The sequence below is a fragment of the Aotus nancymaae genome, unplaced genomic scaffold, assembly GCF_030222135.1.
Source record: "Aotus nancymaae isolate 86718 unplaced genomic scaffold, 86718_ANA_hifiasm-v0.15.2.pri h1tg000021l, whole genome shotgun sequence".
NCBI classification, from domain to species: domain Eukaryota; kingdom Metazoa; phylum Chordata; class Mammalia; order Primates; family Aotidae; genus Aotus; species Aotus nancymaae.
Window position 1 is genome coordinate 11,584,000 of NW_026988433.1, and position 12,786 is coordinate 11,596,785.

The 12,786-nt window shown below is 51.9% G+C and overlaps 1 protein-coding gene and 1 non-coding gene across 12 annotated transcripts in view; both read left to right on the forward strand.

Annotated features, from left to right (window-relative positions):
• Positions 1 to 12,786, forward strand: part of KDM2B (lysine demethylase 2B) — a 162,524-nt gene that overhangs the window by 146,951 nt on the left and 2,787 nt on the right. For 6 of the 11 annotated variants that reach the window (XM_064379679.1, XM_064379681.1, XM_064379684.1 and 3 more), the window contains 8 exons: positions 493 to 579; positions 747 to 1,016; positions 1,231 to 1,344; positions 2,002 to 2,040; positions 2,191 to 2,870; positions 3,803 to 3,966; positions 4,060 to 4,221; positions 4,857 to 5,075. In XM_064379679.1, coding sequence (XP_064235749.1) covers positions 493 to 579; positions 747 to 1,016; positions 1,231 to 1,344; positions 2,002 to 2,040; positions 2,191 to 2,870; positions 3,803 to 3,966; positions 4,060 to 4,221; positions 4,857 to 5,075 — 1,735 coding nt within the window. The remainder of the gene's footprint in view (positions 1 to 492; positions 580 to 746; positions 1,017 to 1,230; positions 1,345 to 2,001; positions 2,041 to 2,190; positions 2,871 to 3,802; positions 3,967 to 4,059; positions 4,222 to 4,856; positions 5,076 to 12,786) is intronic. The other 5 variants (XM_064379680.1, XM_064379683.1, XM_064379686.1 and 2 more) reach the window with 3 other exon arrangements.
• Positions 7,052 to 7,155, forward strand: LOC135276308 (U6 spliceosomal RNA). Its single transcript, XR_010343876.1, has one exon. It is a non-coding gene; the product is annotated as a U6 spliceosomal RNA (small nuclear RNA).

Below are 12,786 nucleotides of genomic sequence, written 5' to 3' on the forward strand. Positions count from 1 at the left end.
TCCCAGAGTCTCAGCGGATAGCAAACACAGGCTGCTTGTTTGCAGCTGGGCCCGAGGGAGAGCCTCCAGGTGGCTCCAGGCTTCTGGGAGAACAAGGTTCCACACCTGACTCCTTCCTTCCCCCAGCACCCAGTAGAGTGCTCTGCAAAGTCTTTTCTGCATGCCAGGCCCTGAGCTAGTGGCTTTACCTGGGTCATACCCCCCCAGTGAGATGGGCACATTAATGTTTATGGCCAAGGGCACCGGCCCACAGAGATGGAGTGACTTGCCCCAGGTCCCAGAGAGGCAAAAGGGCTCAGCCTCTGAACCCTGGCTTGGATTCACAGTCGCCCGTCTCTGCCAGCCTATGCGGCTGTGTTTTCTTTCGGCTGGAAACAGGATAGACGTGACATTGGGGAGGGGGTGCTGCTGTTTCTGGAAGATGTGGCATCATAGAGCCTCATGCCCATGGGTTCCGCCTTGTCGTCCTCTGAGTCCTGGTGTTCTCCACAGATTAAGGAGTCAGAGGGTGTGGTCAACGATGAGCTTCCAAACTGCTGGGAGTGTCCGAAGTGTAACCATGCCGGCAAGACCGGGAAAGTGAGTGCTGGGCTCCAAGTCCCAGGGTCAGCCTGGAGAGGGGCGGGCCTGGGCCTGGCAGGGACCAGCCTGTCCCAGGAGTGTCAGGCAGGTGGGGTGCCGTGGACCTGGGGAGGAGGAAGGGAAGTCCAAAGGTATACAGTTGGTCTCTTCCTTCTCTCTTTTTGGCCTACAAGCAAAAGCGTGGCCCTGGCTTTAAGTACGCCTCAAACCTGCCCGGCTCCCTGCTCAAGGAGCAGAAGATGAACCGGGACAACAAGGAAGGGCAAGAGCCTGCCAAGCGGAGGAGTGAGTGTGAGGAGGCACCCCGGCGCAGGTCGGACGAACACCCCAAGAAGGCGCCCCCAGACGGCGTCCTGCGAAGGAAGTCTGACGACGTGCACCTGAGGAAGAAGCGGAAATACGAGAAGCCCCAGGAGCTGAGTGGACGCAAGCGGGTAAGGACCAGGAGGGGCTGGGAGGCGAACTGGGTGGTCTGGCTGGTCCCGGGTGCTGGGTTGGAGGAACGGGGCAGGGGATGGGCAGCGGGTAGAGCTTGGGATAATCCCAGCCCCTTGCTGCCCTGAGCAGGTCACCTAAGTCCTGAGAGCCCTGCCCCAAAGAAAGGAGGGGAAACCCAGCGAGTCATTCCTCTTCCCACCCCCCCTTTAGGCCTCATCGCTTCAAACGTCCCCCGGTTCCTCCTCTCACCTCTCGCCGAGGCCCCCTCTAGGCAGCAGCCTCAGCCCCTGGTGGAGATCCAGTCTCACTTACTTCCAGCAGCAGGTGCTCCCACGACGCACGCCCTCCTGAGGCCCTGGGGACTGGCGAGTCCCGAGCTGTTCCCCACCCCACCCTGCTGGTCCTCCACCCCACTGCTGCCTCTCCCAATGCTTCCCAGGCCTCGGCCTCAGATCTCTGGCTCGTGGTTCTGGCTGGGGGCCTGGGAAGCTGTCTGTGACAAGAGCCTCTGTTGGGATAGAAGCTGTGAGTCCAGGGAACCTTGGAGGAGCCTGGTGGTCCTGCTCTGCCCACCGCCATGCTGTCAGTAGCCACAAGGTGGCGCCAGGAGTCTCTCCCAGCGCTAGCCTTTCTGGCTGGGCCAGGGATGCCCACAGGCCTGTGCTCCAGAACTGACTCCCAGAGCCAAGGCTGATTTGAATGGGTGGCTGCACATCTCTGGGTCTGAGGGGTGGGAGGTCAGTTGGGTGGGAACAATTCAACTGTACTCCTACTTCCAGCTTTTTCCTTGAAAGCCACAGGCAGGGCACACCCGTCTGTTGGCCAGACGTGAAGGAGATGGCATTTGTGGGGAAGGCGTCCCTCTAACCCCTCCTCTAGAGACTGTGGACTCGTGGTGGGGTGGGGTGGGGTGGGGTGTCAGGGGGATCAAATCCCACGAGCCTGGGGAGCAAGCTTTTCGTCCTTTCTTTCCCGTGACAGCTTAAACCTGGCAAAGAAGATAAGCTTTTCAGGAAAAAGGTACTGTCTTCCCCTCCCTCCTGTGCCTGAGCCGTCAGCTGTACGGCAGCTCCCTGGGCCACAGTCCCATGACAGGGGTGGGAGGCCTTGGGTGGGTGCAGCCCTGAGCCCCAGAGGCTGACCGCCCTCCCTCTCTGCTCTCGCCCTCAGCGGCGGTCCTGGAAGAACGCGGAGGACCGCATGGCACTGGCCAACAAGCCCCTCCGGCGCTTCAAGCAGGAACCCGAGGACGATCTGCCCGAGGCACCCCCCAAGACCAGGGAGAGCGACCACTCCCGCTCCAGCTCCCCTACCGCGGGACCCAGCACCGAGGGGGCTGAGGGCCCAGAGGAGAAGAAGAAGGTGAAGATACGCCGGAAGCGGCGGCTCCCCAACAAGGAGCTGAGCAGGGAGCTGAGCAAGGAGCTCAACCACGAGATCCAGAGGACGGAGAGCAGCCTGGCCAACGAGAACCAGCAGCCCATCAAGTCAGAGCCCGAGAGCGAGGGCGAGGAGCCCAGGCGGCCCCCAGGTGTCTGCGAGCGCCCCCACCGCTTCAGCAAGGGGCTCAACGGCACCCCCCGGGAGCTGCGGCACCAGCTGGGGCCCGGCCTGCGCAGCCCGCCCCGAGTCATCTCCCGGCCCCCGCCCTCCGTGTCCCCGCCCAAGTGTATCCAGATGGAGCGCCATGTGATCCGGCCACCCCCCATCAGCCCCCCGCCTGACTCACTGCCCCTGGATGACGGGGCAGCCCACGTCATGCACAGGGAGGTGTGGATGGCCGTCTTCAGCTACCTCAGCCACCAAGACCTGTGTGTCTGCATGCGGGTCTGCAGGACCTGGAACCGCTGGTGAGCAGCGGCCCGCGTCGGGCTCTAGGTTAAAGCTCAGGTGGCACCAGAGACAGCCTGTGTATGTGGAGTCACTGGCGATGCTCTTTCCTTCCAAGTCCCAGTACGGCTTCATTGTGCTCCGCAAAGTGTTTCAGCTGGCTACGGCGGCCCCTCTGGTCTTGTCAGAGGAGGTGACCCTATTTGCTCCCTGATTTAGCTTCCTGGAGGGTGAAGCGAGGACCACCTGGAGTCCCTGGCTTCCGAGAATTAGTCCAGGTTTCCAGCAAGGCTGCCAGTTGCAACTTGAGTCCCAGCTGATACTTACCAGCTTTCTGGCCGTAGCTCTGCCTTACCCTCTTGTGTGAACTGGCGTACGCCTGCCTCACGGGGTTGTTTGGAGGAACAGCTGGTAGAGGGCGTCGTAAAGCCCGTGGTAAATACTTGATGGAGGCTGGGCACAGTAGCTCATGCCTATAACCCAACATGTTGGGAGGCCAAGGTGGGCAGATCACTTGAAGTCAGGAATTTAAGACCAGCTTGGCCAACATGGCGAAACCCCATTTCTACTAAAAATACAAAAATTAGCCGGGCATGGTGGTACATACCTGTAATCTCAGCTACATGGGAGGTTTGAACCTCTGAGAATTGCTTGAACCTGGGAGATGGAGGTTGTGGCGAGCAGAGATTGCACCACTACACTCCAGCCTGGGTGACAAAGCGAGACTCTGTCTCAGTAAGTAAATATATATTGTGGAGTGCAAGGGCCATGGCTATCAGAGCAGAGGGGAGGTGCAGTGTGGGGGCAGGACGAGTCCTACACAGAGAAGGGTCCAGAGAGCTGAGTTAGAGCTGCCTCTAGAGGTTGGTAGGTGGGGAGAGTTACAGCTGTGCACAGGCTTCCCAGAGTAGCCCCACCTCTGACGATGTATCCCCACCGGGCCGGTCCCCAGGTGCTGTGATAAGCGGTTGTGGACCCGCATTGACCTGAACCATTGCAAGTCTATCACACCCCTGATGCTGAGCGGCATCATCCGGCGACAGCCCGTCTCCCTCAACCTCAGCTGGACCAATATCTCCAAGAAGCAGCTGAGCTGGCTCATCAACCGGCTACCTGGTGAGCCCTGGGCCAAGGGCCTCGAGTATGTCTGCTGCAGTGGGTTCTGGGGGCGCATCCCCTGACCTGTGCCCCTTTCTATGTTCCTTCCAGGGCTCCGGGACTTGGTGCTGTCAGGCTGCTCATGGATCGCAGTCTCTGCCCTTTGCAGCTCCAGTTGTCCGCTGCTCCGGACCCTGGATGTTCAGTGGGTAGAGGGACTAAAGGACGCCCAGATGCGGGATCTCCTGTCCCCGCCCACAGATAACAGGCCAGGTGAGTTGCCAGGCTGGGGGTTTCTGTTTTTAGCTCCAGACCCCAGCATGTCCTCCATTCTTCTCCAGCCCTGGCCCTTCCCCAGAGGACATAGGGATGAGTCTCTGCTGCTGTGTTCTCAGTTTGCTTCAGTTACAGAGGGAAGCTGGGAGGAGGCAGCCTCTCCTGTGCACATGTAATACTCCTCCTGGGGGCTCTGTGTGTCTAACTGCTTTTCTGTTGACTTGCCCCTCGTCGGTTTCCAGTCTCCACCGCCATCAGGATCCATGTGGTTGCATGAGGGCTTCCAGGATGGCGCCTCCCCCCTGGGCTGGGCTGCCTAGGTCCGTGCTTCTTGACAAGCCACGCTGATCAGAGATGCGGTGCCACCTCTGCACTGGTTGGCTTGGCGACTCCCGGGTAGAGTGGGCCTAGCGTTTCTAGGTCTTTCAGTTTTTCAAGAGAATCTAGAAGTCTAAGGTTTGATACGGAGTCTGATTTTTAACTTGGAATCCTGATTTTGGGAAGAAGCAGTTGATAACTAAATGAAATCTGAGTGTTCTGTCTGGCTGGTGGCCCTTTTAGAGTGTCATGTCAATGTGACCAAGCCTCCTAGGTCAGATTGACAGGTTGCCCCCTCCTTCCTGCCCCACCAGGTCAGATGGACAATCGGAGCAAGCTCCGGAACATCGTGGAGCTGCGCCTGGCAGGCCTGGACATCACGGACGCCTCCCTGCGGCTCATCATCCGCCACATGCCCCTGCTCTCCAAGCTCCACCTCAGTTACTGTAACCACGTCACCGACCAGTCCATCAACCTGCTCACTGCTGTCGGCACCACCACCCGAGACTCATTAACCGAGATCAACCTGTCCGGTGAGTCAGGGGCCCCCAGCAGGTCTACCCAACACTCCGTGGGAGAGCCAGGAGGTTCACATTTGTGGAAAACGATTCGTGTGTCCACAAGTATGTGGTCACAGTGTTAGGTGCTAGGATGTGTCAGTAAACGCGGCAGCCCAGTCCAGAGAGGAAACACGTTAAACAAAGAGTTACTGTTAGAGTTGTAATAATTGCTACCCCAAAATAGTGCCGAGTAGCAGGCGGGAGCACACAGCAGTTGTTCCTGACCCAAAACACGGACAAGGGACAGCTTCCCAAGGGGGTGCAGAGGAGCCAGTGACTGATAACCAGGGTGTGGGGACAGCAGGGGCCGGGAGGCACAGGCCCTGGTGGGCAGGAGGGAACTTACTTTCTCTTTGCCTTGCCGTTGTGGCTCACATGCACCCCTTGTGACCCTGCTATCAAGGGGCCTGTTGTTGGAGAGAGAAGGAAAACCCCACAGTTAGTTCCATTATTGTTCTGTGTCTGTGGTTCTTGTGGCAGAATCTTTACTTGCTCTGCTTGCTGGTGGGACGGGAGTTAGTTCTGAAGGACTTGGGGCTCCATTGTGCAGTGAGGTGCACAGAGTGATGCTGCCTGCTCTTAACCCGATTTTGGTCTGGTAGCTTAGGATGGTCTGGATTGGGGGGTGTCAGGTTTGGGTGAGACCAAAAAAAGAAAGAGAAAAAGAAACTTAAGGGTTTTTTTTTTAACCTTCGGAAATTACCAAGTACTAAGGGCACCCCTATTTCATCCTCCAATTACATTTTGACACAGCACAGTGATGACGCGCACGTTGTCTTCTCTGCATCACACGTTCATGCCTGATAACCTTTCTGTCCACCACGCCTCACAGCAAGGTCATGGGAGCTTTAGATGGGATGAGATCATTCAGGACCTAGGAAGCCTTTCCTTCTCCTCATGAAGGCCTCATGGAGGCAAAGAACCAGAGTGAAGTAAGGCTTCTCCAGCTCCAGGCCCAAGTCATAGGCTTGAATTGGTGATGGGCTGCCCTTCGGAGAGGGCCTGGGAGTCCTCTTACTCTAAGTGCTGATGTTTTATTAAATCTTTTCATTATATCCTGGTTTAGTTATTATGCATGCATAGGAGATCTCAGTATAAATCCCCTCCTGCGGTGTGGTCCATGCTGTGTATGTGTGTGCAAGTCATCTTCTGCCTTTTGTTTTTCCAGCATGATACACTGAGGTCATCTTTTCATCTCAGTGCATACAGCTGTCTGTATTCTTTGCTTTTTGTTTTTTTGTTTTGTTTTTTTTTTTTGAGACGGAGTCTTGCTCTACTGCCCAGGCTGGAGTGCAGTGGCGTGATCTCAGCTCACTGCAACCTCCACCTCCCAGGTTCAAGCGATTCTCCTGCCTCAGCCCTGCAAGTAGCTGGGATTACAGGCATCTGCCACCATGCCTGGCTAATATTTTATTTTTAGTAGAGATGGGGTTTCACCATGTTGGCCAGGCTGACCTTGAACTCCTGACCTCAGGTGATCCACCTGCCTCGGCCTCCCAAGGTGCTGGGATTATAGGCGTGAGCCACTGCACCTGGCCTGCATTCTTGTTAAGAGCTGTGAAGTATACTAAGGTGTATCTCTATAACCTAGAGTCTGCTAGATTTTCTTTAAAAAAAAACAAATTCCCCTCATTGGTGTAACTAGTTGAGTTACTGGTAAAATAAGCTTGTCCTGATGCAAGCACCAGAGACGGAAAGAAGTCTGTGCTACAAAATAGATGATGACATGCTTCAAGATCCTTAAACTTGGTTGGAGGATCTGGTCTCGTGACGAGTGAAGTCGCAATTCTGGCCGTTGTTCTGGCTGAACTCCATCTCAGAAATATTTATTGGGGGCTCAGGCAGCCCCTTGCCTTTCTCTTCTCCACCCCATCCTCACTACCTGAGGCGATGCCTTAAGTGAGTTCTTTCTTCCAGTGTTTACCTCCACATTTCAAAATGCAAGCCTAGTGCTCGCTTGGGCAGCCCATATACTAACATTGGAATGATACAGAGATTAGCATGGCCCCTGCGCAAGGATGACGCACAAATTCGTCAAGTGTTCCATATTTTTAATTCAAAACAAAATTTAAAAGATAGCAAGCCTGCACTGCAATTTCTTGATTTGTTTTTCCATATGGACATGATGTATTTATTAGCTTGCTGTTAATATAACATGAAGATTTATTACATTGTATCCTTCCCCCACTTTTTCTCCCTCCATCTTCTCCAGTTTTCCGTTGTCACTATTCTTTCACTTATTATGACCATGTTAAGTGTTGGTCACTGTTTAGCCAAATAGTGTATTATGAGTACGTTTTCTTGCTCAATATTTTTGTTGTGTAAGTGAATTGCCTCATTTTGTTTGCTTAGTTTCTATGCAAATGGTATACCACAATTGAATGTTCTCCCCTCCCCACCCCCAACTCATCAGTCTCTTGACCAGTTTTTGTAAAGAGACCTCCCTCCTGACTTCTTTTCCTCCCCTTCCGTTTTCTCCTCTGGGACTGGCCGCCCTGACCTGCTGCACTGCTGCCATCCTGGACTCCTTTGGGCTCTGTCTTTTCCTAGGTACCCTCCCCTTCCTTGATCTCACATCTTTTCTCTTGGTTTACCCTCACATTCGGTGAGCGACATTTTCTAGACCCTGTGTGTCTGAATTTGTTTTTATTAAACCCTCCCATTTAGTTGCTAGTTCTGCTGAGTATAGAACCCTGGTCTGGGGGCCCTGCTGCTGCAGAAAGTGTGGAAGGTTTTGCTCCACCGTCTTTTGCCTTCCAGAGGCAAGGTCCAAAACCATTTGATTCTTCATCTGTCAGTGAATCTATTTTCTCTCCTTGGAAGTTAATAGAAAATTGTCTCTAGTTGTCTGTAATTTTTGATGACAAACTGGTTTGAGTCCATTTCACCCACCGAAGCCCTTCATTCTGGACATCTGTGTTCTTCAGTTGTAGGAAAAACTTCTTGAATTCTTTCTTAACTTCCTCCCCTTGTGTTTTCTCCTTCTGGACTAGTCCTCTGATTCCTCTCTTCCCTCCTAGTTTCCATGTCAGTGTCTTTTTGCTATATTTTCTGGAAGTTTTCCCTTACTTTATCATACAGCTTATACACTGAGTTTTTCATTTATGCTGTAGTGCAGTTGAACCATAGGAAGCTGCTGTTTTTATAGGTCAAAAAAAGTCAAATGTTGGCAGTTTCACGTGGTTCAACTTATATTTTTAATTTTCAAACTGTATTCTCTGAACTTTTTGTGGAATGACCTGTTTCTTGGAGCCAGATATTTTCCTACCTGAGGATGTTAATGATGGTTTTATTGTCTTCTCTGCACTGACTGTTCCCTTCAGATGCTGTCAGTGGCCTTGGGGAGAGGCTCTCCTCAGCTTGAGTGCTGATACTTGCTTGTCCCCTCCACTCAAGGGTGATCAGAAGCTCTGGGCATGCAGTTGGAGCTTGTCTGCTATGGACGACACTTACAGGATGGTCTCTGTAGGTCATTTCTTTGGAGAAGCCTGGCCATCAGATCTTCCATCTTCCTCTTAAGCTGGTCAGGATTGCCAGACTCTCCTTGATCTCATAAGGGGATAGGCTGGCCCGCCATTGGTATGGCCAAGTATGGGGCTTGGTAGGGGAAGGAGGTTCTCCACAGTCAGTAGGTAAATTTCCTGTAGCCCCTACTTTTGAGTGGGCGCACCTACTTTCTCTGCCTGCTGGAGCCCAGCCCATCAGAGACTAAAACCCTAGTCGTCTTCTGGGAAAGGAATCTGGACATCTTACTGCTCCTTGAACAGATTCTCTTACTGACACCATCTCTTACCAACAGCCCTTCTCTTACTAACACCATCTTGCAATGTACCTGTCACTTCCAATACAACAGTAATTTCTAAGAAATCACCACTAAATACCTTGGAGATGTTCTGTAGAATAATTATTCTTTTCTGCTTTCCCCTCAGCCACTTTAGGGTTAAGCTTTCTCAAGTCTCCCAAATTATTACCTCTTCTCCAGCTTCCAAAATTACAAAAATAATTGTTTTAGTAAGATAATACATGACATAAAATGGACCACCTTCGCCATTTTTGGACATACAATTCAGTGGCATTAAGTACAGTCACAGTGTTTTGCAACTGTCACCAACATTCATCCCCAGACTTTTTTTCTGTTTCAGAGACAGGGTCTCACTGTGTTGCCCAGGCTGGTCTCAAACCCCTGGGCTCAAGCAGTCCTCCTGCCTAAGCCTCCCAACATGTTGGAATTATAGGCATGAGCCACTGCACCTGGCCTATTATTTCCCGTTTTGTTGGCTGTGGTTTTGGTGTCATATCAATCATCGCAAAGTCTAATGTCATGAAGAATTTCCCCTGTGGTTTTTTTTTGAGATGAAGTCTTGTTCTGTCACCGAGGCTTGAGTGCAATGGCACGATCTTGGCTCACTGTAGCTTCCGCCTCCTGGGTTCATGTGATTCTCGTGCCTCAGCCTCGAGTAGAGATAGGGTTTCACTGTGTTGGTCAGGCTGGTCTCAAACTCCCGACCTCAGGTGATCCCCCCACCTTGGCCTCCCAAAGTACTGGGATTACAGGCGTGAGCCACTGCACCCTGCCTTAATTTTTATATTGTTAGTAGAGATGAGGTTTCACCATGTTGACCAGGCTGGTCTCAAACTCCTGACCTCAAGTGATCCACCCACCTTAGCCTCCCAAAGTGCTGAGATTACAGGTGTGTGCCACTGCGCCCAGCCTATGTTTGCTTATAAAGAGCTTCATAGCTTTACCTTTTTTTTTTTTTTTTTTTTTTTTTTTTTTGGAGACGGAGTTTCGCTCTTGTTGCCCACGTTGGAGTGCAGTGGTGCAGTCTCAGCTCACCGCAACCTCTGCCTCCTGGGTTCAAGCACTTCTCCTACCTCAGCCTCCCGAGTAGCTGGGGTTACAGGCATGAGCCACCACACCTGGCTAATTTTATATTTTTAGTAGAAATGGGGTTTCACCATGTTGATCAGGTCATCCATCAGCCTGATCTCAGGTGGTGGATCTCAGGTAGTCCATCCATCCATCCACCTCAGCCTCCTAAAGTGTTGGAATTACAGGCATGAGCCACTGCACTCAGCATTTTTTTTTTTTTTTTTTGAGACAGAGCCTCACTGTCTCCTAGGCTAGAGTGCAGTGGTGTGATCTCGGCTCACTGCAACCTCCGCTTCCTACGTTCAAGTAATTCTTCTGCCTCAGCCTCCCACGTAGCTGGGACTACAAGGCACACGCCACCACACCTGGGTACTTTTGGTATTTTTAGTAGAGACAGGGTTTCACCATATTGGCCAGGCTGGTCTCGAACTTCTGACCTTGTGATCCGCCCATCTCAGCCTTCCAAAGTTCTGAGATTATAGGCATGAACCACCACACCCGGCCAAGAAAATCCAATTTTCCCAGCAACAGTTATTGAAAAGATATCTATTACTTCATTGAATGCTGTCGGCACCCTTGTCAAAAATCACTTGACCATATATTTGAGGATTTGTTTCTGGGCTCTGATTCTTGTTTTTTTCAAACAGACTCTCGTTCTGTCACCCCGGCTGGAGTGCAGTGGCATGATCTTGGCTCACTGCAACCTCTGCCTCCCGGGTTCACACGATTCTCCCGCCTCAGCCTCCTGAGTAGCTCAGAGTACAGGCGCACACCACCACACCATGTTGGCCGGGAGGCTGGTCTTGAACTCCTGACCTCAGCTGATCCGCCCACCTCAGCCTCCCAAAGTGCTGGGATTACAGGTGTGAGCCACCACACTCGGCTGAGCTCTTGATTCTACTGCATTGGTCTATATGTCTATCTGCATGCTTGTACCATGCTTTATTTATGAGTGAATGAATGACGGGCTTACTCTGTCCTCCAGGCTGGAGTGCAGTAGTGTGATCATGGCTCACTGCAGGCTCCAGCTCCCAAGCTCAAGTGATCCTCCCACCTCAGTCTCCCAAGTAGTTAGGACTAGAGGTGCACACCACCATGTTTGGCTAATATTGGTGTTTTCTTTTTTTTTTTTTTGAGACAGAGTCTCACTCTGTCACCCAGGCTGGAGTGAACTGGTGCGATCTCAGCTAACCACAACCTCTGCCTCCCAGGTTCAAGCGATTCTCTTGCCTCATCCTCCTGAGTAGCTGCGATTACAGGGGTCTGCCACCCTGCCTGGCTAATTTTTGTATGTTTAGTAGAGATGAGGTTTCACCATGTTGGCCAGACTGGTCTCCAGCTCCTGGGATTACAGGTGTCGGCCACCGTGCCTGGCCTATGTTGGTGTTTTTTATAGAGATGGGGTTTCACTACGTTGCTCAGGCTGGTCTTGAATGCCTAGGCTCTAGTGATACACCCACCTCAGCCTCCCAAAGTGCTGCTCTTACAGGCATGAGCCATCGTGCCTGGCCTACATATTTTATTTGGATACGGGGTCTCACTGTGTTGCTCAGGCTGGAATCATACTCCTGGGCTCAAGTGATCTTCCACTTCAGCTTCAGACTAGCTCAAGTTTTTCAACTTTGTTCTTTTCTTAGATTGTTTGGACAACTTGGGGTCCCATGCATTCACATGAATTGTAGGATAGATTTCCGTAGACTTCTTTAGGTAGTGCTGACATCTTAACAGTATTAAGTCTTCTAATCCATGAATATAGGAAGACTTTACATTTATGTCTAGTTTCTTTCAGCAATACTTTATATATTCTTCAAAGTACAAGTCTTTCCCTTCCTTGGTTAAATTTATTCTTGAAGCAAGGCATAATGGCACACACTTTTAGTACCAGCTACTCAAGAAGGTGATCACTTGAGCCTGGGAATTCTAGACCAGCCTGGGCAAAGTAGTGAGATTCCAGATCTAAAATGTTTAAAGGCCGAGGGAGAAATGATGAGGATGCTAATAAAAGTGATGTTCTCCCACAGGCTGGCGGGCGGGCAGGTAGGCCACCCGCACCAGCAGGAAACATCTGTCAGCCTGCCTGTGGAGGGTCTGAGAAACCAGGCTGGAGTCAACTAATGCACAGAGGGACCAAAGGAAAGTATTTTCCATCTAGCTTCTTTGATGGAAGGGTCTTTTAAGCTCCAGTTTTGGGGAATATTTGAACCACAAGCCAGGAAGAATCCTGGCTGGGCACGAGTGAGCCTCCAAAGAGGGCCCAAATTAGTACTCAAAGACAACTCAGAAAAGGAGGCAGCTGGGCCTCCAGGTCTCACTTCACACCGAGTGCTGCCTTACCACCGACAGGTAACTGCCAGGATGCACTTGAGGCCCCCTCAGTTGTCTGACAGCTGCAGGGCACAGCAGTGTGCCAGCCAGATGGCAGACTTCTCTGGCATAGGAGCTGCCTGCTCTAGTGCTTGAAGGTGCCAAGGGAGAGGCAGGACTTGGGTCAGTCCCTTCTAGCCAGGAACTAGGCAAACATTACAGGGGAAAATATCCCTGAGCTAGTGATGGAGTGGGGGCAGTACAGCTGGATCTGAGTATGGAATGAGATGCATTCTGGGGATGAGCTAGACAGTGCTCTGGAAGGCAGATAGGGAGCTGGGAACAGGGTCAAGTTGGAAGATTCTGAGGGTGATTTCTTGCTGAAAACATCTAACTTGAAACTAAGCAAGTCTCTGGGCCTAATCTGCAGTTTATAGGAAAAACAGGAGATAAGGAACAAGCTAAATGACAGTGTGAAGACAGACAAGTGTGAATGTGGAACATCCT